General features: G+C 43.2%; 1 protein-coding gene across 1 annotated transcript in view; it reads right to left on the reverse strand.

Annotated features, from left to right (window-relative positions):
- LGR4 (leucine rich repeat containing G protein-coupled receptor 4) overlaps positions 1–26,056 on the reverse strand; it is a 98,622-nt gene that overhangs the window by 45,955 nt on the left and 26,611 nt on the right. Inside the window, exon 2 of the mRNA XM_080642517.1 lies at positions 1,149–1,220. Within this exon, the coding sequence (XP_080498643.1) occupies positions 1,149–1,220 (72 nt within the window). The remainder of the gene's footprint in view (positions 1–1,148; positions 1,221–26,056) is intronic.

The following is a 26,056-nucleotide window of genomic DNA, read 5'->3' on the forward strand; positions in this document are numbered from 1 at the left end:
ACACCCTGCTTGTGTTATATTTGATTCCTGTGCCCCGGCTGGGGGAGGGGCCGAGCTAAGATAGGAGACATTCACTGACTTGCACCTAATACTCAACAGCTGGGCTGCAGGACTCAAATCTGTAACAAGAATTTAGATTCCTCAGGGCTGTCTCTCTTTGATGTGCATAATATCAAACTGTAATCTTCTTACCTCCACATACTACATAATCAATTAGCTTGGTCATGAAAAGCCTATATTTAACTTGATTCAAATCTGATTTTACTTTTTTCCACCTGGTTCCTTAAAATATAATATGTAGTTCCCAATTCCTGTAAAACCTAAACGTGCCTGTTTTAACTAGGAACTGCAAAAAAGTGGGGAGACCAAAAACAAAATGGAGGTTAAAACAAGTGAAAAGAAACTGTCCACAATGTACACTGTTAAACTGGCAATGTGCGATACGACTGACAAGTTCAGAAACACTCTTAAAGTCAAAGGTGTTCTTACAGTCCCAGAAGGTGTTCCATGCCTCCACCCCACCCCCAAAGGTCGCCTGCAAATGTCCAAAGGGACCCACACTCCGTTTTCTGCTCTCTCACGTCAATATTGTCGGCTGCACCAGGACCCTGAAATGCCTTGTATTATTCTTTTAGTTGTGTTACCCATACAGCAACTCCTTTGACAACAGTGGTAATTCCACAGCAGCCTTGTTATCTCGAAATAGCACTGTAATTAACTTGTGTCACTGCAGCAGCATTCGTGGTTGTAATAATTGCAGCAAAAAAATGTCTATGGAAGCAGCAGTTTTAGTTCTGGCTTTCGAAAATAACTTCAGCTTATTTAGATTCCACATCTGAGTGAGGTCATGTGATACTTGTCTTTCTGTGACTGGCTTATTTCGCTTAGCATAATACTGTCCAGGTCCCTCCATGCTGTCTCAACGGGTAAGAATTCCCCACCACCACCACCAAAAAAAATAACTTCAGCAATTACACTACTTAAAAAAATCAAGTTTGTTTCCCCCAAAAAAGCATGATTTCCTCTGCACAGAGCCCACTGAAGCTATCTGTATGTCCCCTACCAGGACACATTAGACTATCCCTGTTGTAAGCTTCCAAAGAAAAGAGAAAAAACAAACAAACAACAATTCTCCCTGTGATACTTACAGCTCCTCCAGAAAAGGGAAGTTCTTAAAAGCATCTTCTGGTAATTGAGTAATGTTGTTCATACTGATATCCCTGGAAAACAAAATTAAGAAGTCTGTTAACTCAGTGACATTCGACTTGAAGCGTTTAACAGAAAAATAATTAGGGGCGTAGTGTTTGTAAAGAAACAAGAAAAATGGGCATAAAGACAGACAAGGAACAGTCACACATTGGCTTCAGGATGCAGAAAACAGAGAAGTTAAATCTTTTAATTTAGAAACATACCCAAATCCTTGATTGTCCCCCTTTAAGGATCCTTGGGGAAAATGTCTCAAACTACATACAATGAGTGGGCCAATGTGGCTTCCCAGTGGTATTAAACATGCTGTATCTGATTTAAAAAGTAATAAATAAGCAAATAAGTACCCGAGGACTTGACATAAAAATAATTTTGCTGGCAAGGATGGCTTCTTAAGCCACTGTCAGGAACAATAAAACAGGTCCTAGCTGTACCCTCGTCATATTTCTGCAAAACCTATAAAAGTCCTCCAGGTAATAGCTGTGAGTGGATTTCATGTTTAGCCTATGAACAGAGGCGGGCTAGAGACAAGTGCCTACATGACAGGTATGCAGTCCACTCCCAGTTCTTCCTTACAGAGGCAGCAGAAAGGAGAGAACTCACTTGACGATGTAACGCAACAATTAACTAGTTCCAACAGCTAAAAACTACTTTATTAACCATGTCCTTCTTCCCTGGCCACTGCCTGTTGGGTTGGCTTTCCCCTTCCATACTCCACTAAACATGACACCATGAAAGACAGGTCGAGGCAGCCTCAGGTTGAGAACTGCTGCTGAAGAGCCTAAGACCATCGGAAAACACAGATATTTACATTATGATTCATAACAGTAGCAAAATTACAGTTATGAAGTAGCAACGAAAATAATTTTATGGTTGGGGGTCACCTAACATGAGGAACTATATTAAAGGGTCGCGGCATTAGAAAGGTTGAGAACCACTGCTCTATGGCTCACCCCTCAGGTCTCTCCTTTCTGCAATTCATCATGAAAATTCACATATGTGACCTTCCCTCTACCAGATTAGACATGTTGGTATAAGAGAGTGTAAGAGAGCCTGGCTGGTGTGGCTCAGGGGTTGGGCACTGACCTATGAACCAGAAGGTCACAGTTTGATTCCCAGTCAGGGCATGTGCCCAGGTTGCAGGCTTGATCCCCAGTGGGGGGCGTGCAGGAGGCAGCTGATCAATGTTTCTCTCTCATCAATGTTTCTATCTCTCTCTCCCTCTCCCTTCCTCTCTGAAATAAAAAAATATATATATTTTAAAAATAAATAAAAAAGACAATGTAAGAGAAATCAAGCACACGAAAATCAGATCACAATAACACTTCAGTCAGATAAAATTTTCTTTTGAAGGAAGTGACAACTTCAGTGCCAAGGTAGGAGAGGGCCTTCCATCATCTTCCTTCTCACTGGAATTTAGGAATGGAATCGCATCCCTTCTAGTGACTAGCCCTTCCCAAGGCAGGTTTGGAAAACTTTGGGAACAACAATAAGTGTAGCACCAAAAACAGCAACCACAGTAACAGGTAACATCAGACTGCACATAAAATCTCACTTTACCAATGGGGAAGCTGGGGCTTACAGAACTAAATCATCCCCCCACGCCACTGGGCAAGTGGTGTAACAACAGGAGAGGCGAACCCCAGTCCATGATCTTAACTGCAAACTCTGAGTCTCCTAAGTATCATCTGAGTCCTCCAGTGATAGTCAAAATATAAAGCAAACCCTCTGTCCCGGTAAGATTTTTTAAAAGGAGGGATACTGCCCCCAAGACCTTGGCACAATCATCAGGGAATCTCAGGAAGAGCATTTTTGCTTGACGATTAAAACGAGGACTATATGCTCTAGCTGGTTTGGCTCAGTGGATAGAGTGGTGGTCAGTGGACTGAAGGGTCCCGGGTTCGATTCGGGTCAAGGGCATATGTCCAGGTTGTGGGCTCGATCCTCAGTAGGGGGCGTGCAGGAGGCAGCTGATCATTGATGTTTCTATCTCTACCTCCCTCTCCCTTCCTCTCTGAAATCAATAAAAATATATAAAACACACACACACAAAATGAGGACTATAAATAGCTTTAGCAATTCAGGAACCATCATACAAATTTCCTAGAACATGAAACTCCTCGGAGATGAATCTTATGACCATAGAGGTTCAAATGCATTCCAAAATCTTCTATCACTGAGAACGACTCACATTCTATTAAAGGTAACTTATAAGAAAAATAAAATTAATATACGGTCTCCAGGACTAATTCTCCATATTCACAAACTAATATATGTTAGGCAATTATTTATATATATTCTTTTTGAACCCAGGCTTCGGCACTACTTTAGCCAGCTATCATCACGCCCGCAGAAGGGAAGGAGAACCGCCTGTGTTTTTTTTTTTTTTTAGTTTTTTTTTTAATATATTTTATTGATTTTTTACAGAGAGGAAAGGGAGAGGATAGATAGCTAGAAACATCGATGAGAGAGAAACATCGATCAGCTGCCTCCTGCACACCCCCCACTGGGGATGTGCCCGCAACCAAGGTACATGCCCTTGATCGGAATCGAACCCGGGACCCTTCAGTCCGCAGGCCGACGCTCTATCCACTGAGCCAAACCGGTTCCGGCCTGCCTGTGTTTTTTCAGACACTCAAGCAAGGGTACTGGAGCAAAGGCACCAAAATACGGGTCAGGACAAGCAGGCCCAACTCCCGGCCCGGCCACACGGCTGCCCGTCATCCTAGGCCTCGGTGTGCTTATCTATCTCTACGACGAGGGAGTTTGACTGATGGGTTGGGTGGCTTCCAAGCCTGACATTATATACTCCCATGATTCACCTTTTTCTGCAGTTTCATGGAGGGGCACACCCTTCCTGACGGAAATACACACACTTCATTTTATGGAAAGGGCACGTTTCTGAAAAAAAAATGTGCCATCATACAAAATTGAACGACTGTAACTTTGCCATTATAAAAGGGAGTCACTCCCACTGTGAACACATTTGGCCTTCACCACTGAAGTCATTCTTAAGAATACAACAAGACTTTCAAGCATATGGAAAGGCAAACTAATAATGTGAGTGAGCAGTGATTCTATAAAATATCACACAATTTCGGTGCTCTTGAGTCATTCCAATAAAAGGAGGAAGAAGGAGAACCATAATTTATTGCTGTGTAAAGGGAGGCCCTCCGTGCAGCTGCCTCTCGGGTTGGCACACCTGAGTTCAGGTGCTATCACAGTAACAGAAAAACTGATTAATTGCCTCACCAGAAAAAGACACATAATTGGAGAGACTTTACACCACACTATTCTCTGCATTCCAATTTTTTAGAACATATACACCTATATAATTCTCTCCCCCCTTCTCCCTCAGCGTAACAAGACATAACAGGTCGTTTTGCTGTGAGCCATAAAGGCAATTAGTGGGACCCCGTATTTACAAACTAATATGGGTTAAACAGGACGTGAAGTTTTGTTTCAAGGCCGCAGACTGAAGAGCAACACTGGCTTTCAAATTGTCCCCAGTTTCACACACGCAGAGAGCTTCTCTCTTTACAGGTATTTTTTCTCATACTTTTCGGGCTTCGGTTATAAAACATTTTGTGGGTAAGGTTAGAGAGTGGGGTGGGGACATGCTACAAGATGTTATCTCCAGAGAAGCTCTGGAAACATGTGGTTACAGAGTATAAGGTGGGTGGGTACTCATTTAAAATAATGAGGGCTAATGGTGATAAACAACCTACAGACAGCCTGCAGAGTGGATCCCAGACCTGACATCACCCACAGCAGGGAGCGAGCTCCAGGCTGGAAAGAATGCTGGCGGAGATGAGGTAACTGCAACCATTTACAAATGGAAGCCCTGTGCCCCTAATTACACGGATAGTAGGCTCAGAAGCCAGAGAAATTATGAAAATACATAAATAAAAGATGTATAGAAAATTTTCAACTAGAAAATGCACCTCCAGCTCAGTGCCCTGACATTCATTCATACGAGCAATAGTCTTACTGGCAACATCTGAAACTAAACCAGTGATTTCCCATCCCGTGTTCCATAAAGGCAATAAATATAACATATATATAAAAAAAAAGTCATACGTGGCCAGAGTATTACCAACTCATAAACACCTCTGAAGGGTTATTTCAGAGAACTGATGGCCTTGCTTGAAGGCAGGCAGCTGGGGAAGTTGGAAGTGCACAGGCCTGGGAACCAGACCGGCAAGGTTTACCTGTACGCGGATTCACAACCTTGGGCAAGCTGCTCATCTTTTCGGAGCCCTAGCTTCTTTCTTTGGAGAAACAGAAGCAGTAATAACTAAACCTTGTAGGTTGCTGTGAAGATCAGAAAATGGCAAGTCACCCATAAGAAGCGAAGGCATAGATATGTAGGTTTTATTGTATCGATGTCCAGGTTTTTGAGTCCAGTGGACTAGGAGCAGGCCAAGCATCATACCGCCTTCGGTGCCCTTCCTTCCCTAAAGAAACCCTTTTTATACAAGACACACACTGACTGGTGCCGAAGACCTAGAACCTGGAGTTCTTCCTACCTACAAAAGTACACTCCAAACTCCACATCACCAAGTGCTGAAGATTTTAAGCCGGAAGGGCCCTTCAAGATAAAATACTCCATGTTTTAAAAATTTTAAGAAAAAAATTAAGGCTCAGTTAGTTGACAGAGTCAAGCACTCTTAAAAAACAAACAAAAACGAAAGGAAGAAAGAAAAAATGAAAGAAAGAAATTACATTCTTATAGGAGATTTTAGAAGGACAAGCTAACACAATAGCCATTTAAAAACTATCAGGATGACCTCAGGCAGGTTAGTGATAAAGAGAGGTTAGAACGTAGAACTTTTACTTAGTGGGCAGGAAAATTCTCCAATGTATCTTTTCTATACATAGTTGCTTGAATGCATCTTTTCTACAAATAATTGCTTGAATGTATCTTTTTCTATACATATTTATTTGTTTTGTAATAGGTTTCATTAGAGTTAGGCCTCTCAAGGTACACTAACTGGAACAGAGCATACACCTGTATGTTATACCCACACAATGCAATACTCCCACAGTTTTACCACAGAGATCAGAAATACAAAAACACGTCACCCCCCACTAGAAAAATAAAGCTGAACACTCAAACACCAGTAGTCACTGGTTTCAAATTTAAAGGGTGCAATTGTCTAATTGAAACTGCTAAATCTCCCAGTGGTTAAACTCTCATCTTTTTCCCCTCATAAAATTTACTAATGCTAAAGTATCTAGAGAGTAAAGAGGAACATCATGTTTCAACAAGGTACCTTTTAAAATCCCTGTAAAGGGCTCCCTCAGCGGGCCTAACCTGTTTGCCGGTGGCCAAGCGCATACCGCTGTGGGCTCCGCCATTGCGTACCTGCCGGGTCTGGGCCTTTGGCCACGGAATTACTTCGTTTTAAATATGCTGTAACTGACCCAATGATATCTAAATTTGAACAAGCCCTCCTATTGGTATTTGATAAAATTATACTGCTGCTACCACATCGTTGATTGTATCTCAAATATCACTCAGCAGTTTTAAAAGTCAGTTAATTGCCTATGTTCGAGAACACAGGGTTCTTCTCTAATATGTTCTCTGGAAAAGGCTGGTTATGTCTTTAAACTCACCGCACACAAGTTGATAATGACTAAGAACTACTGCTATTCCAATGATTTTTCTAGGGTCTTTCGTCATCAACCAAAAAGTTCAGGCCAATCTCCAGTTAACAGAGTTGTACAGTATGAACAAAAACAAAAACTAAATTTGGAAATGCCTCTGGTGGAACACATTTGAAGGGAAGGTCTCTCTTGTCCATAAGTAATATCCACACATATACTTTCAGAGTTCTAGTCAAAGTTTATGAAGGGTTTAATTTCTTTTCTGACATTAATCCATATCTTTGGGCAAGTAATCTCTTTTTCTCCCCACTTTTTTTATAGTAACAAAACTAACCTATGTTAATTGTTCTTTAAAAAACAACAACACACACACAAAGAGAAAACCATCCGAAATATCAATACCCAGAAACGACTGTCATAGCATTATAGACTCTTTTTACAAATATGAAACCCCATAGTCCTGAACATGTTTATCTCTAAGATTCTTCATCTGCAAAATAAAAAATCATCTTATATCTTTTAACCAAAGTATAAATATTAAAGTCTAATATATCTCAATGCTATTTTTGGCAGGCCATACGTCTTTGCTACTGGAAGCCACCAGGTCCAAAGGAAAAGAGGTCAATTAAGGATTTTCCTTTACAAGAGAAAAAGAGATACACTGTCACCCACTTAACAAACATTTACGAAGTATCTATTACTCATTTAGGTACAAGGCACTATGCTGGGATGGTGAGGCTTTTGCATCAAAATGTAAATTCACAGTTCCTAAAAAACTGTTATTAAAGTAAGTCAGTCCACTCTATTCTTGTTATTAAGACACTGTTGCAATGATCCATTAAATTTAACCTTTTAAAATGCATTATTGCATTCCGAAAGCAATAGGAACTGCTACATATATGTGAAGAATCTGTTCTTTAACACTGCAGAAATGGGGCCAAAACAGTATTTATGCTATATTAGTCAGATTTTGCTCCAGAGATATTTTTCTGACCTTACATATTTTGGCACTGCTAGAATCCAACTCGCTGTCACAATAGATACCCTTCTAAGGCTGCAACCAACATTTCCATTCGTTTTAGGCAGCAGGATACACCGGCTCCATGTTACCTAGCATTTTCTCTGGTGTTTCAAGCACAAAGACTCGGTGCTTCCCAGCAGAAAGAACCCAAAACTTGCTTCTCTGCAGCCTTACAACCCATAAGAGGGTAGTTGCTACAATCACCATAGCAACACTTCAAAATAAATGTTAATTACTACAGAGCAAAGTTACCACCTTGCAAAGTCATCATCCAGCTAAGGCACTTGAACAGCCTAGCATATAATCTTCCTAACAACACAGAAAGACTAGAGAAAATGCCAGCTTTAAATCTTAAAAAATAATAAAAATTAAAACTTTCTGCTATAAGAGATATAGAGAAGAATGTTTAATCCATTTATCTATTTTCATGGATTAAAGCTTTTATTTTAAGGCCTTTCAGAATTTTTCCCTTTGTTAAGAAAATGAAGAGACATGAAATAGACTTGGTGAAAATATTTGCAAAATGTCTGTCAGATAAAGGATTTGTATCTGTAACATAGAAATAACTCTCAAAACTCAATAAAAATACATAAACCTGATTTTAAAGTGGGTAAACTTCTGAACAGGCATTGCACCGAAGAAAATTACACAAATGACAAAAAGCACAAGAAAAGATGTTCAACATTAGTCATTAGGGAAATGGAAATGAAATCACAATGAGATACCACTATGAGAATGGCTAAAATGTAAAAAATAATAATAGCTGACAATACCAAGTGATGGTGAGGGCATGGGACAATCGGAACGCTCATACTGCTGGTGGAAGGGCAAAATGGTACAACCACTTTGGAAAACAGTTTGGCAGTTTCTTATAAAATTAAACATAGGTTGATGACCATTTGACTCAGCAATGCTACTTTCACTGGTGGGTAGATAAAGAAATGTGGGTGTATCTATAAATGAAATAAGAACAAGGAGCAGACTATTGGTACAAAGAGCAGCAAGGATGAATCTCAGACACCTTGTGCTAAATCAAGGAGGCCAGACCCAAAAGGCTATCTACTGTGTAATGTCATTTACATGGCATTCTGGCAAAGGCAAACTTTTAATATATTTTTATTGATTTCCGAGAGGAAGGGAGAGGGAGAGATAGAAACATCAATGATGAGAGAGAATCATTGATCTGCTGCCTCCTGCACGCCCCAACTGGGGAATAGAGCCCGCAACCCAGGCATGTGGCCTGACAGGGAAATCAAACCGTGACCTCCTGGTTCATAGGTCAACACTCAACCACTGAGCCATGCTGGCTGGACCAGGAAAAGGCCAACTTTTCGAGACAGAAAGCAGATCAGTGGTGGCCGACAGGTGGGAGGATGGGCTGGGAGAAAGGCTGACTACAAAGGGGCATGAGAGACCTTTTTGGGGTGATAGCAATGTTCCACATCTTGATTTTGATGGTGATAACATGATTGCATACCTTTATCAAAACTCCTAGAACTGTAATTAGAAAGTGCAAATTGTGCTATATGTAAATCAAACCTCAGTACCTGTGTTAGCCTTTTAGAAATAAAAGCACATGATATCACCTCCTCCGATTTCTCCCACAGGAAAAAATAATTTGTCTTTGGCTAGAGGTCCTCTTTCCCAGCTCTACCCAAAACCAAATAATTTGAGGCAGGAAAACGGCAGTGCTTTTTCTTTCTTTCTTTCTTTTAGGTTTTGGTTTGGTTCGGTCTTTCCAGCCACTCCTGTACACTTGCAGCAAGACACTGGGTCAAGCCTCTTCCTCCTCTCTCTATCGAGCACCTATTGGGTTTGTGCCAGGTTCAAGGCATCAGTATAACAGACAAGTAGGACATAGTATCTGCCCTCAAGAGCGTCCTGAGGCTGTGAACGAGGCAAAACTAGAACAATAACAAAACGCCTGCAGCACAGCACAGCGGGGCGAGATGCTCAGCCACATCTTCCATGAGCTGAGGTGTCAAGGACACTGATTACAGGGAGCCGCTGTTTCGACCTGTGGCCTCACCCCCGAGGTCGGCACCGTTTCTCTGAAGAGATGCAATTGGCACGCTGAGCAGGATAAACCTTCATAATGCAAGGTCTTGCTCACTATAGGGTGCTTGGCATCCCTGTTTCCCTGGTGCACTCAGTAGTGCAACCAAAACATTCCCCAAACACTCCCAACCTTCCCTTAGGAAGTTGCTAGTACAGACAGGGATATGAAATCTATTTGGTAGGTGGCAAATGGCATTTTTAAAAAGAGAAATGATGAATAGTTAACATCAACATTAAAGTGCATCACATAGAAAAAGAATAAGTATTGTTTTATGGTAATTATGTAGATTTTGTGTTTGTGTGTCAGAGAGAGAGAGAAAGAGAAAGAGAGAGAGAGAGAGAGAGAGAGAGAGAGAGAGAGAGAGAGAGAGAGAGAATGTAGTCCTCTCACTGGGTTCACAGGGGGGAAATGTTGAAAGCCTCTGAACTAGATAACTTGTTTGTTTGGGTAGAGGGTGCCTTCCAGACACAGGGAATATCATACATGAAAGCATGGCCAAATGAGATAAAACCAGAATGGTCAACAAGATAAAACTATCCCAGAATTTGACATTTACAAGCAGTATGGCTACCAGTGGCCAGAGAAGCTATGAAGACCAGCAGGAAGTACGTCCCAAAGGCCTTGCACTGACTTTAGAAATCAGACCTTCATCCTAACAGCATGGAAAGTTGCCAGGGGAAGTCCAATTCTACAACAAGGTCAAGTCTGTTGGAGAATGCGCACTCTGGCAGCCATGTATTACAATGGGACGCAAAGAGAAGAAACCCAGCTCCTCTGGAACTCAGCCTCCTCTACTGTAACATATTTTGTGCTCAGTAACTTCCAAGGTCCTTTCCAAATCTATCATTATGACTCCTACTTTGGCATCACTGCTCCCGCGCATTCCATGCATAATTAGTAGAAAATAAGAAACCCTTAGATTCATGTTTTTCCTATCTGTGTAGGCACATTTGCTGGTGTTAGCAAGTGTGTGAATGAGTACAGACTTAAACATACCCCCTTCAGAATTATAAGGGTTTGGCAATTAAGAAAGACGCATGACATCATCTCCAAAGGTAACATTTTATGCTGTAATTGTTTGTGCTCTCGGTGAAGCAATACAGCCTTGGAGACAGTTAAGGGCGTGTTCCCCAAGGAGATGCTAACCCGACAAGTTAGAAATGAGAGTGAACACAACACCAGGTTGTAAATATCATACCGCAAGTGAAAGGCGTGTAGGGCTTCAATTACACGTCCTTAAAGCATAACTTTAAAAAATAAAACTAGTTAGGCTCATATCAATATTTTTCGACCATTGAAACAAGTTCCACTTGTTTGGGGGGGCTTATTTGTTTTTGTCTTTTTAAGCAGGGCCCCGTTTTTAAGTGTGGGATGTGTTCTAAAGAGAAAAGTAGAGAATATTCTAAATCTTGAGCCATGTTTACTAAATGGCAAAGAAAAATGAATACCAAAGACAAAAAGGACATTGCTGTCCTTTCTGTGGCTTGGAATCACATGGAACAGTCAAGGGTTAAGCTATAGTATTCCTTTCTTTTCTTGCTACTTAACGGGTGTTCTTAGACATTCTTTGGGCGTCAACAGCTGTTCTGGTAACCCTAACGATGACAAAAACAGTGCTTATTACCAGCCAAGACACACAGACAAAATGCTATTTCAATAGTCCATTTAACATCAACAAGAAGTATTGTAAGGATTGTTGTCTGGGCAGATTAGAAACACTCAATTACTTCATCCGAGCAGACAAAATGCACTATTCATCAAGGAATCAATCCAACAGCATTTATTATGGTAAATATTCTAATTAACTAAACGGTTTAGGTCTTACTATGGCGACACTTATTAACACCCCTGATAGGAAAACATTACTTCATCATAGCCCGGCCTTCAGACAAGCACTCCCACAACTTCTGCTTCGACAGTTACTTTTTAAACGACAGCTCACAACTAATTAATGGTTTGTGAAATTGTTTTCATGGGTCATAGCCAGCTTCTTTAAAAAATTTGAAATCAGAAAGAATAGAATAAAACAAACACATGTCAGAATGCACCCAATGTGGTAAGAAGGTAAGTTTGTTTCAGGAAATTTTGTTTCTTCACGGGTGTGTTTCTGTCTTCCCAACTGCAAGGTCTCAAGTTCGCATACTCTATCCCTTAGTCTCAAGTTCACATAGGTATTGTCTGTGAAATATAGTCAGAACCATGTGTTCAAGGAATTGGCTATTGGAGCCAAATAGTTCTTATCCCTTCATTCAAATGAGAGTCAAAACTACAGCTGCTTTCCTAGCACCACAAGGGTGGCCCAATGGATTTAGAAACCTCTAAAGTCTTCCTTCACCTCGGGCCACACCCTGCTACTTTCATGTTTTAGTGACATTAGCTCTCTAAAACTGCCAGGAACTGCATGGGAGAATGTCAGAATGGGCTCCCCTGAACTTTCTTTATTAAAAATAAAAAAGAGCCGAAACCGGTTTGGCTCAGTCGATAGAGCGTCGGCCTGCGGACTTAAGGGTCCCGGGTTCGATTCCGGTCAAGGGCATGTACCTTGGTTGCGGGCACATCCCCAGGAGGGAGTGTGCAGGAGGCAGCTGATCGATGTTTCTCTCTCATCGATGTTTCTAACTCTTTATCCCTCTCCCTTCCTCTCTGTAAAATATCAATAAAATATATTTTAAATAAATAAATAAATAAGTAAAAATAAAAAAGAGCGACACATAGACACGCATTTAAAAGACTCATTACACTACTATTTTCATCTGTTTCACCAGAATTGGCAATAAATAAGCTGAGTTAAGCAAAATTTCTACTTGGCTACCCTGGGTTCTATTGGGATCTTTAGAAGTCTATGATAATATCTTGACATTTTTCACTTGTGTATAAAATGCTTACAAATAACCCGATGAAACCTTCCTTAGATAATGTAATGATTTAGAGAAAGACCAAAGCTCCCTCCATAAAAAGACAAAAGAACCCCACTACACTCGAGTAAATCCCTTCTAATGCCCCCAAATCCAAAAGAGTCCTCCCAAAAAGCATTGACTGTACATCCAATCATCATCTCAAGCAAGAGGAGCTTCAATCTCCAAGCCACTGAGGTGCTGATATCACTATGTTGAGGCAAGAGGAAAACTCTAAATGATGAGCCAGTCTATCCCCTGAGGCCAGCTGCCAAAGGTCAAGGCCTGCACCAGAGGCAGGCGCTCTGGGATTTCACCATCCTGTAGTGCGGGCTTTGTGGGGCAATCACTTGCCTCCGGGCCACAAGGCACATAATACTCCTCCCACATACACACAGCACAAATTCCATCCCCCCCCCCTTTCCCTTCCGATGGCCATTTTTAAAAAGGCTTGTGAAATGTATTCTATCTGTAAAGAAATGACTCAAAATTGTAACTGGGATGACACAATCATATCTGACTATAAGACAACAGACATCGATAAGGATGGCTTATCAAAAGTCATTGAACATATTCTCTTGGAAATGACTTACAACTCATTAAAGTCACTAATGATTTATTCTACATAGAGGAGGCTCTGCAATCACATCTGAGATGACCCTGGATCTCTGGAAGCAACGATTCTCAAAGCTCGGTGTGTGACACTCCTGAAGAGCTCCACGTGTGACAAGGCCCTGAGTTCTAAAAAGTCCCCAAACTAAAGAACTTCAATTCCTTTCAATTTTTGTAATCAGTATGGGTCATGTGGGCCTTTGTTTCTTTGTTTCTCCAGCCAATGCCCAGCACAGTATTGGACAGAAAACAATGGGCTACCCTGATATTGTTTAAAAAAGTAAAAGACACACACATACTAGGAACTCGAAACACATTCCGAGCAGTGCTTTAGGATGTTCTCTACTAAAGTCTCTCAGTTCTGCAGTTGACTTAATGCTTTTCTGAAGCAGTTTTGTTACTAAATTGGGAGGCAGAGAAGTGTCTTAGAAAAGAAATTCCTATTAGGAAGAGGAAGAGAATATTTAATCTGCCAATACCCAGGGAGACATCAGATGTACACTTCTGATTCATTCCCATTCTCTCTTCTCTCTCCCTCCTCTTTTTTCTCCCTCCCACCCTCTCTCCCTCCCCATAGTTAAAGAATGTAAGATTAGGAGCAATTCAGATACCAATACGGAGGATGACAGCACACTCCAGTCTGCCTGGGACAATGCCAGTGCACATCTATTGTCTCAGTATGATGATTAATAGTGCTCTTCACTCTCAAAAGGATGGACATTTGGATAATAAATGATCAGCCCACTGATAGCAACAGGTATGACTGAATCACAATGGATGAGCTATGATGGGATGAAGTGGAAATCTTGGTTTGAATCGCCTTGGGCAGGGCTTGAATAAATAGCTAATTTCCTGCTTCTCCACCTGGACCCTAAATTCCATTAGGGCAGGGTCTATGTTTTGCTCACTACTGTGTCCCAAATGTGTGGCCACAGTTGAATGAATGACATACCAGACACTGTGTTAAATGATTTAACAGTCATAGCAACAAGTACTTACTTAGCTTTTCCAAAGAATAAATTTAAAAAAAAAAAGGCTTAATTTTCCAACTATCTTTTTAAAAGCCTGGCTGCAGGAGAAAAGAAAGCAAAGCATATAAAATACCCGCAATCTTTACAGGTGACACCTGAGCTGCTTCTGGGACCATCAAGAACAGAACATTTCTTATGGACAGTGAAGAGCGTTAATGACAGATTTCCTCCCAGTCTACTGCTATAACCAAATAATCACCTTACATAGACACACACTTGGGGAAAAGCAAGAAACAGAGCAAAGCATTCATTTAAATACAAGTTCCTGGATTTAAAAATAGCTTGGGGGGAATGATGCAAAAATGAATTTCAGTAAAACTAATTTTTCTTCCTCCAAATTTCAAAATACAGGCTTTGTCCTATAAATAGCATCTCCTCAAACCACTGAACTAGAAAGCACAGTGGTTAAAAGTTCTTCCCAGAAGCCAGGCCAAGAGCCCTGAGCTCAAATACCGCTCTGCTCATTCACCAGCTGCATAACCCTAGGCAAGTCCCCCCATCTCTCTGTGCCTCAGTTTCTTCGGTGAAAGTGGAGTAACTAAGTCTTCTGACTTCAGAATATCGCTGTGAGGATTAGATGATGTGGCCTCCAGCCAGTGCCCAGCACAGTATTAGCCCAGAGCACACACTAAATCCAAATCAGCTATTATTTATACTATCATCACCTGATCACCATCTACGCTAACCACCTTACTTTAATAATGAGGCAACTGAGGCCCAGAGGGGTTAGGTAATTAATTAAATCAAAGAACCCAGATCAGCATCAAAAGGGTACATACCAGTCCAGCATTCTTTTCTACGGCCTTAAACCGGAGTGTGCGGCAGTCATGTTTTAGCAACATGCTTTGGAACTTGGGAAGACAACGCACCCAGAAGCCATGTGTTAAATGGTGCTTAGACTCTGCGTTAATGGGTAAGGGTTGGCAGAGCCCCTCACCGTCGCTCTACTGATAAACAAGTGTTACAAACAAATCATGGAAGCAAACTAACCAATACCACCTGTCCTTGAGCAAGAAAGTGCATGAAAGGTCTCTTCTTCTTTATAGAGATACTGATCCTTGAAGAAATAATAAATTTAAAATGAGGCGAAACTGCTAAGGAATCCTGGGCTCCTTTGAAAGGTGTTGAGGTATCGGTGAAAAAATGTTCTATTTTGCTTATAAAGAACTCACAGCTTTTGTTACTGTTCCACAAATCTTTAGCAGCATGACGAGTAAACATTGCCACTGGTCTTTTAAAAAAGAAAAGAAAAAAGCACCTGTATGCAAGCCAGGTAAAAAGGGAGAGAGAGAGAGAAGAGCGCTTGAAGCCAAAGGAACAGCCTGCAGGAAGGTGGATTCCAGAGGATGGAACCATTGAGGGGACAGCAAGCAAGCGAGGGAGCGGAGTTCAGGGGTCAGGGACAAACCTAGGAAGATAACACAGGCTCCGATTACAGAGAATACCCAATGTCCTATAATAGAGTGTGAGGGCAGGAACAAGGAGCTATGAAAGATTTTTTAAAGGGACATACAGAGGCTGCTTAATGGAGAAATGCCGGTGGGTGGGCACAATGTGTACGTTCTCTACACCTTCACAACAGCCACTATCGAGATGGGACATCGGTGCCTGTGGCCGGCCTCCCTGAGTGATGTGAGCAGCAGCAGCCCCGTGGACTGATTGCTATGGAGAGTGTAAGAATGAGATGAGGCCATGATTCATGCAGCTACACAGTCTTCCCTTTATCAGAGCCCTTGGGAAAAGTTCTGTCTGACCTCAATACCAACAACAGCTGTGTTTCTCCTGCACAACGTGTCCTTTTTGTTTTATGGACAATGTGGGATCACAGCCGACGATTCTTTCCCTCTACTCCTATTGGCTACGATTCCCTGAGCCAAAACCACCAACTCGCTTTCACAAGGAATACATTAGGTGGGTGGCTTCAGCCATTCCCATCTTCAGCTGATCTTTTCTTGTCCTGATTTGGGGGGAGGGGGGGAGACGGCAGTCCCCAACTTTTCATCCACTTATTGGCATTTTATCCTAGGCATTTTTTGTAAGCTATTGTGAATTTTTTTTTTTTAATAAGGTGGATTATGTTAGGATTTTAAGCCAACAAAAACACAAACACATTTTGGTGGCAGCATAAACAGGCAATTGTACCCCTAGCTGGTTTGGCTCAGTGGATAGAGTGTCAGCCACTGGACTGAAGGGTCCAGGTTTGATTCCAGTCAAGGGCACATGCCCAGGTTGGGGGCTCAATCCCCATTAGGGAATGTGCAGGAGGCAGCCAATCAATGATTCTCTCTCATCATTGATGTTTCTATCTCTCCCTCTCCTCTCCCTTCCTCTCTGAAATCAATAAAAATGTATTAAATAAGTAAATTATTTAATAAAATAAAATAAAATAAAAGGGCGATTGTAGAGGGAAGAAGGTTGAGGTGGAGACGTTAACTATGAAGGATAACGAGATGGGGAAGCAAAGCATCAGCAACAGGGACCGAGAGGGGAAGAGAGATAAGAGGCCTCTCGGAGTCAGGACGAGCAGAACTCGGTGATTTGAGGCTGGGGGAAAGGAGAGGTGGCTCTTGAAGGTGACACTGGATTTTCATCTGTGGAGCTGGGAGAAGGATGCCACCTTCAGTGTGGCATCACAGGAGGGAAATGTGTGTTTAGATCAGGTGGTGTTACTTACACTGCAGGTGGCTGTCAATTCAAGCCCAGAACCGAGGGGACATGTCAGGGAGGGGGTAAGAGTGTGGGAGTGAGCACACAGAGAATTAAAGCTGCGGGACGAGATGGCATCCCCCAGAGAGGACATGCAGGAAGATAAGGAAAACGGCTGAGGAAACAATGTTAGAAATAACTCAATTTGCGGAACAGACAAGAGGAAGGGAATGAGCAGGAAGGGGAGGAGGGAATGTGAAGGAAAAGCTTCAAGGAGATCAGGTGCTGTCAGGTGCTGCCAAGTCATCAGTAACTATGTATTTGCCACGGGATTTAAAGGTAATTAGATCATTTGTCAATAGGTTTATCACAGCATGAATCTCATGAATATTAACCAGGAATAGAATCTTTTCTTCTTCTTCTTCTTCTTCTTATTTTGGCTCCAGGAATAGAACAAAGAGAGGGAGAAAATGTCCTGAAGTAACTGGGCAAGATTTAAAAGGGGAAAGGAAAAGAAACACAAGGTTTAAAGAGGATGTGTGTAAACATGTGAGAAAGAGACCGCCTGAGGTGGAACTGACTGGGCTGGGATCCTGAGACAGGAAGAGGGGACCTACAAGGTGACTATCCCTCCTGCAGGGAACACCAAGGGCAGGAGGCGGGAGGGGGCGGAGCAGGACAGAAAGGTGGGTTCTTCCCTCAGTGAGCAGGTAGGCTAGGGTCGGGCCACACCTCCTAAGGGTGCCGTGTAGACAGGGCCCCACATGTCTGTGAGCTCTTGGCATCTATTCCCATCTTCTTGGAGTCCAGGAGCATTTAGTCTAGGCTCACTCTCACCCTGAATGTATTCCTCTCACTCCCACATCACATCGCAACTCTTTTTTTCCCTCACGTATTTTCCCAGCTCTTCCTCAGCTACAGTAATTAATTCAAACACACCATCACTTAAGTGCCAATCACAGCTCCATCGAGATCTAAGAAGAACAATAGTGTGCTTATATGCACAGTCTATTAATTTAAATTGCCAGCTGAGTCACTACATGCCAACAATTAAGCAATCACACACACACACACACACACACACACACACACACACACACACACACACGATTATACTCCACATTAATATAGCCGAACCAGAGATCACAGGGAACAAGTTAGCCTGGATGGCCAAGTTTCCCAGATAGCTGAAGGTTCGCCCTCAGGGGAACGAGGTGCAGGCATTCAAATAACTCTTGATAACGACCGTTTTTCTAAAATGCTCTTTCTAAAACAGCACATATAAAATATAATTTAGCTGTTTTATGGGCCTCCACCATGAGCATCCTGCACCGTGATAAACGGCCAGACACAAAAGCAGAGGCATTGGCCCAGCTCACCGGCATCCTGTTTCTCCCCCACCCTGATCCAGGCCATCACCAGCTCTGCCTGGACCACTGTGGGGCCTCAATCCGCCCTCCCTGCCCCACGCTGGTCCCGCTCCAATTCAACCTGCACCGAGCAGCCAAAGAAATCTTTTCAAAATAAGACACAGTCCAGGCCACTCCTCGCCTTACAACTATTTGCTCCCCATCAAGGCCCTACCTGCCTTGTGCCTGTACTCCTCCCAAATGAACCATTCCCCAGCCCCCAGCTCACCCACGCTTCCTTTCTGCTCCACATGCTGAGCCTTTCCTTCTCCAGGCCTTTGCTCCCTCTGTTCTCTCTGCCTACATTACTCTCCCACAGCTCTTTGCATAGCAGGCTCATTCTCACCTTCTGGGTTCATGTCTAATGCCACCTGGTTCAGACAGTCTTTCCTTAGCCCCCTTCACAGTAGCTCCCTGTTAACCCTCTCTTACCATCCAGTTTATTTCCTCTTCCCAGCTCTCACCTGTGAATTACCTTATTTGCTACTTTTTCATTTACGTTTAAAACTCTCCCGTTGCACTTACTGCATGCCAGCACCCAACACTCACCTGGGAACTGGAGAGAAATGCCCATTCTTGGGCCCTACGGTAGACCTACTGATCGGACACTCTAGGGGTGTTAAGGTGCTCTCTGGGTGATTCTGAAGCATGCACTAACGCGAGAGCCACTGCAGCGTATCCTGCTGCCTCCTTATGTATTTCTCAATGGTCTTCCCACTAGAAAAGCACGTTTACAAAGATCGAGTCTGTCTTATTGACAACCAATTTTCTAACTCCTGGTCCAGGGCCTAACACATGGTAAGTATTTTTTTTTTTAATATATATTTTATTGATTTTTTACAGAGAGGAAGAGAGAGGGATAGAGAGTTAGAAACATCGATGAGAGAGAAACATCGATCAGCTGCCTCCTGCACACCTCCCACTGGGGATGTGCCCGAAACCAAGGTACATGCCCTTGACCGGAATCGAACCTGGGACCCTTTAGTCTACAGGCCAACGCTCTAACTGAGCCAAACCGGTTAGGGCCACATGGTAAGTATTTTGTTTTGTTTTTCCTTTCTTCTTTTTGGTTAATCTTCACTGGAGGATCTTTTTCCATTGATTTTTAGAGAGAGTGGGCGGGAGAGGGAGAAACAGAAAAAAACATCGATATGAGACACATCAATTGGTTGCCTCCTGTACGAGCCCCGACTAGGGCCCGGGCCAGGGAACCTGCAACCGAGGTACGTGCCCTTGACCGGAATCGAACCTGGGACCCTTCAGTCCACAGGCCGACGCTCTATCCACTGAGCCAAACTGGCTAGGGCACGGTAGGTATTTTGGAGGAAGAGGCATCTCATGCCATTACCAACATCCAGGCTACTCAACCAAAACTACACAAACTTCATGACTGTTTGATTAGCCTGTTTTTATTGGTCATCCCCCAAAGAACTGCTGGGCTTGGGGATGCTCTTCCTTCTGCTTCTCTTCCACCCTGACCCTCGGGTCACTTTCCTCCCCGTATTTCTCAGTACTCAGGATAAAAGGGCTCGCCCTTCATAGAGGCGGCCAATCCTCAGAGCACTCCGTCCACACTGTAAGAGCCTCTCAGTCTCCCTAGAGCATAAGGGCTAAAAGCTGGCTTTGCAGCAAGGCTGCCTGGGTTCATACACAAGCGCCACCACTTTTCAACAAACTGACCAACCTCCCTGCTTTAGCGTCCTCACCTAAAAATAATTAACAATGGCACTGACCTCACAAGGTTGCTGTGAGGATAAAATAAGGAACGTGTGTGGAGTGATTTGATCATGCCCCCATACACACAGAAAGCACTCCATACACGTTGGCTGTCACATGTCACATCATGCTGGTGATTAGCCCTAGATCTCTGGCAAATTCTTGGCCGTGGTAGTTCAGGACCAAAATACCGGTCCTACACAGAACACAGCCATTCTTGCATAGGCACAGAGTTAAGGAGCACCAATCCCACTTACCTTTACAGTTCCCTAAATACCTCTTCCCACGGATTCCCACTGTATTCCAGCAGCTTCTTCCACCTACACTTCTCTGTCCAACCCCAGTCTTGACCTTGCCTTCAAAACACTCAGAAATATAAGTATTTGTTTAAGAAATGATACATTTTCTGGAAGATGACTGTGGTTGAAAGAAACTGCACAGAGAGGGTAAAGCAACAGGAGAGAGAGTGTGGGAGGGAGAGGGAGTGTGGGAGACAGGCAGGCTGGCGTACTCTAGACCAGTGGTCGCCAACCAGTGGTCCGCGGACCACTGGTGGCCCGTGAGGTCCCAAAGGTTGGCGACTGCTGCTCTAGACCACAGCATCCATCCATCCCACAGAAGGGCGGATGGCAAATGTCAAGGAGGATACTGCAAAAGCAGCCCACTCTGCTCTTTGCATGATAGGAATGGAGGAAAAGGAAGAAATATAGAAATCATGGTAGAGTGACAGGCAACAAAGGAGTTTGCATAGAGTGTACAAAGAGCTTACAGACAGCTGCAAATATTATATATTTAGAGTCACTGGGAACATCCAAGAGTGTCCTACAGCACAGCGCTGATGACCAATTCCCTTGCTTGCAGAGGCTCCATGGCTCACAGGGACATACTGAAACTCCCTTCTCCCCCCACTCGAAGTTGAGATTGTTGATCAGCTAAGAGCACCTTAACTTTCTTTTTCTTCCCATGCTTCACCTACACTCTTCAGCTCAGCCTTGGGCCTCCTCCTTCAGACCCCTGTGCCTTGTCCCAGCTCCACAGCCTGCTTCTTCCCACTTGTGTTCACAGGGACCAGAGCTACTCCAAATGCAGGGCAGGTCTGTAAAGTGCTAACAAGCCACAGAGACCAGCAGATGTGGAAAGTTCACATTGTAGCAATTTGACAAAGTACTTTTATGTCTTCAATAATAAAAACTTAGGATTTGTGTTTTCATGTTTCATCTACTTTTTAATTTTTCTAAAAATTAATCTTCATTACATTTTACAAAACCACACAGATAAAGAGCTTCACAGACAAGAAAAAGCTAAAGGAGTTCATCACAACCAAACCAGTATTATTTGAAACTAGAGGCCTGGGTGCATGAAATTCGTGCAGGGGGGGTGGAGGTGGGGGGGAGGGCTCAGCCCAACCTGCACCCTCTCCAATCCGGGAGCCCGCAGGGGATGTCCTACTGATGGCTCAGGCCCGCTCCCGGCTTGGCCTCCCTCTGCAGGAGGCGACCGGGCTGATCAGGGGAAGGCACCGCCCCCATCACCCTGCTGCCGCTGCCACTGCCAGCCGCCGCAGCCGCCAAGGTGTTTTCATCAACACGGACTCCAGTCCTTTCACCACAAAAAAAAATGACAACTTTCTTTAGGCATTTTCAAGATGTCTCTTTCATAGAATATGACATTTCTTTTTCTTTTTTATCCTCACCTGAGGATATTTTTCCATTGATTTTTAGATAGTGTAGAAGAGAGAGGGAAAGACAGAAAGAAACATCAATGTGAGAGGGACACTTCAATTGGTTGCCTCCTGTATGAGCCATGACCTGGGCCCCGACCAGGGAGGAGCCTGCAACCTAGGTGCATGCCCTTGACCAGAATCGAACCTGGACCCTGCGGTCGGCAGGCCGAGGCTGTATCCACTGAGGCAAAACGGCTAGGGCAGGATATGACATTTCTTAGCCCCTCCAGCAGGGGACCTTCATTTCCTCCAGGAGTGAGGTGGAAAAACCCTAGGTCACCTTCTTGGATTGTTATTACCCAAGTTACCAAGAACACTGCAAGTGGCGTATGGGGAGTTTAGCCAATGAGCAGTCAGAAAAGGTCTTTCCTCTGCAGCTCACACACAGAGGCGGGACTGCCAGTGCACTGTGGCAGGCAGACCCTGTTCTCTGCGGGCCTGTGCCATCCGTGGTGTGCCTCACCACGCACGCAGTCCCCTCCTGCCCACCTGTGTGCACAGCCTCCTCCTGAGCATTGTGACGTTACGGCGTCCCGGACAATTTGCATATTATGTGTGTGTATATATATATATATATATATATATATATATATATATATATATGCGCTAAAGGGTATTCTTTAAGAAGAGGAAGAAGAAGAAAAAGGTAAAGATAAAAAATTATGAACAACAAAGTGACAACAAATATATATCTATCAACAAGTGAATCTAAAAAGCAAATGATTAAAAAAATCTGATGAACAGAATAAACTGGTGAATGTAATAGAATCAGGGGCATGGAAATGGAGAAGACTGACAATTCTCAGGGGGGAAAGGGGTGTGAGGAGGGTGCAGGAAGAGATTGGATAAAGATCTCATATGCATGTATGCAGTACCTATGGATGCAGACAGTGGGGTGGCAAGGGCCTAGGGTGAGGTGAGAACCGGGTGGAGGGGAGCTATGGGGGGGGAAAAGAGGGACATCTGTAATAATCTGAACAATAAAGATTTTTCAAAAAAGCCACATTGGATCAGAAATGAAATAAAACAAAACCCATCACCACAACAGTTTAAGGTACACTATACCAGACCCCCTCACACACACATGGGACACCCATCTACTCTTTCCTCCCACAACCTAATCTAATTTTTTTCAAGGTCTAAGAAATATCCTCCCTGAACCATCTCACTTATGTGGACCTTCTTCCCAAAGTTTGTTCCCATCATCACTTGGGGCTGCTGAAATGTTTCTAAGGAACTAAACAGAAAGGCAAAACCAATCACTGGCCTTATTCCCATGCAAATTGCTTGCGCTAAGGAACACTGTTTTATTTGCTTTATGCATCTCTTCACCCGCTGCACAACACAGAGGCAGCGCAGTGAGGTGCTTCCACTCCTGGACTAAAACCAGACTTCCAAATGGAGTCCAAGGCCCCTAGGGCCATAGCCAAACTGGCCATGTGGCCTGAGACCAACCAGTCCCTTAACTCTTCAGAGCTCCAGTTTCCCTTCTGGGATGTGAGACTAGCATTGTATGGGAAGCCTTCCCATCCCCCAAATTAAATGATGCCTCTCTCAGGCTCCTCGTGGGCCAATGGCAAAACATCTGCCTTTTCACGCAGCTGGAGAGAGGAAAGCATTTTTAAAACTGTAGAACCCTTTATAAATTTGAGGTAATATCATTACTACTCCGCATATAGGAGGTGCCCATGCAGAATGCATGAACCGAATACAGACACTTACTCTGCCTCCAAAACTGAAGGCGGGGATGGTGAAGGGCCTCGAAACCCTGACTAGGGGAGCCATGGGCTGCAGCAGATGCATTTGAGAGAGGCCCACAGAGCTCTCGTGTGGATCAGAGAGGACGCATGTCTATTGCTGTGGATGAGAGAATGAGGTGCAATGAACAGATGCCACCGATGGGAAAGGAAGAAGAAAAAGAACTAACAATTCCCAAGCGTCCCGTATATACTTAATGTTGACATCTGTGTCCCCTTTTACTATTTATAACTGTATAGCCTTATGTACCCGAAGTAAAATAATATTTGGAGTAGAAGCCTATGGTGTTTCCACTATACTGAAGTGGGAGACAGAATCTATGTCAAAACACAGCAGATGAGAACACTGTTCGTGCCTGAGAGCTGTTCAGTAAGAGAAGCCGCTGCCTTCACACTGGAGATGCTGAGGCAGTGGCAGGAAGACCATTTGTCAAGGACACGAGACAGGATTCCTACCACGGGTGCAACTTCCCAAATTCTGGTACCTTAAATCAAGAGGGCACCCAACCCCCAAATCCCACACAACTGGAGAGAGCAACTGTTTGACATGTGAGAACATGCACAGTACATTCGTCAACCCATTTTAAAAGGGAGCGGGTGGTTTAATACCAAAATAAGCCAAAAGGGCATAATCTTTGAATAAAAGATGGCCCTTTAGGATGGCTAAAAGGACTTATTTCAAAATGCTAACATTACATCTAGTTTTCCTATTTCCTGATCAGGTATTTCCTGCAAGGGCAGGGACTAGAGCTGCCCTTCAACTCCTCACACAGGCAGGTGGGAATCAGCCCATTACATCATGAGGCCTTTCTGACTACTTATAATTTCCAAACTCAGAGATTATGAAGCTACAACTGGACACAGACTCTTTCAGTTTTTCCTAAAGAATCACATTGCAATAATGGCATTTTCCTTTCCAGATAATATCTATTTGACCAAGTTCTACATTCATGAATCGACACTACTTTCAATAATAAAAAGAGCCAGTATTGAGCGCCAGGCCCTGTGGCAAACGCTTCTCATACCTTATCCTCATCTCACAGACCTGGGAATGGAAATGCCCAGAACCGCCTGGCAGGGGCATCAAGCCAGGGTTCCCACACCCAAGAAGCCTGTCTCCACAATCACAACACCATTAGACTTTTTTTAAACGTCAGACACTAACCAATTATGTTAAGAAAGGCTCTAAGACCACCCACTTATCGAGGAAATTTACTAGTACCTATATTAATGGGAAAGCCCTTTGTCTGGAAAGTAAAGCCATTTCTATAACTAAAACATACATGCATAGCTTTTCCACCACAGCTTTTCATCCTGTATGTGGAGAAGAAGCAGGGAAAAAAAAAAAAAGGAAAATAAATCATGATAGCCATCTTCTAAGAGCCCTGCAATTTTGGTAATTACAGTTTACAACGTGGTAGTAAAAAATTGCTACTGGACCGCTTGCCATTGTCACAGGTGTGAACTTAAAATCATATTTGTTCATAATGCGAACATGCAACTATCACACACTAGCAAGTAAGTCTAGGCTTAAATATCATGTGTTTGCAAATCCTGAATCTGTGCTAGGGGCCTCTCCCTTGGCTGCACCATAACCAGACTTTGAGAGAGTGACCGGGGGTGACACTAAAAACCTGGCACCCATCTGCCATTATTTTGGTTACTAACTCGTTTTAATTTCAAATACCCCCCCCATTTTATTTTGGTTCTTCTCTTGTTTCCACCCAATATTTAGACAGCAACATGAACCACAAAAGTTGGGATGAGTCTAAAATGTGGGGGATGGCAAGGCTAGATGCTTGGCCCGGAGTGCAAACTGCCACTTATGTGGCTGAGCCGGGACAACCAGTGTAAACATGTCAGCTGGTCCAGATATACACATAATCATCTTTATTTTAAAACTTTATTTTGCATCTTAGCAATTTCTTCCTTAAAAATAGCCAAGGAACCCTACTGCTTTGGCCTTCTTTTTTTTTTTTTTTAAATAAATCGCTATTTTGAAAAGAAATCCTAATTATCCATGTGTGCTGGATAGACCAATAATATGCTATTTTCTAGGGTTGAGAAAAGTTTCACAGTGGTACCTAGGAGCAATCATTAAAACCAATGCATCCCCATGAAGTGCACTTTTTACAAAGTGCTTTAAAAGTAAACAGTGACTTAAAATCGGGAAAGGGTGGCTATTTTTACTGAATGCCACCTGATCAGGTATTTCCTGCAAGGGCAGGGACTAGATCTGACCTTCAAATCCATGTCATGCTCAGCATGTTCGAAGATGGCTTTACCTCTGAAGTCTGATGGATGTTACCTGACTCTCATCTAAAGAATTAGTCATGTGTTTATGCCAACAGAAGCCGCAGAGAGGAGCTAGT

This window comes from Plecotus auritus (genome assembly GCF_963455305.1).
Source record: "Plecotus auritus genome assembly, chromosome: 9".
Taxonomy (NCBI): Eukaryota; Metazoa; Chordata; class Mammalia; order Chiroptera; family Vespertilionidae; genus Plecotus; species Plecotus auritus.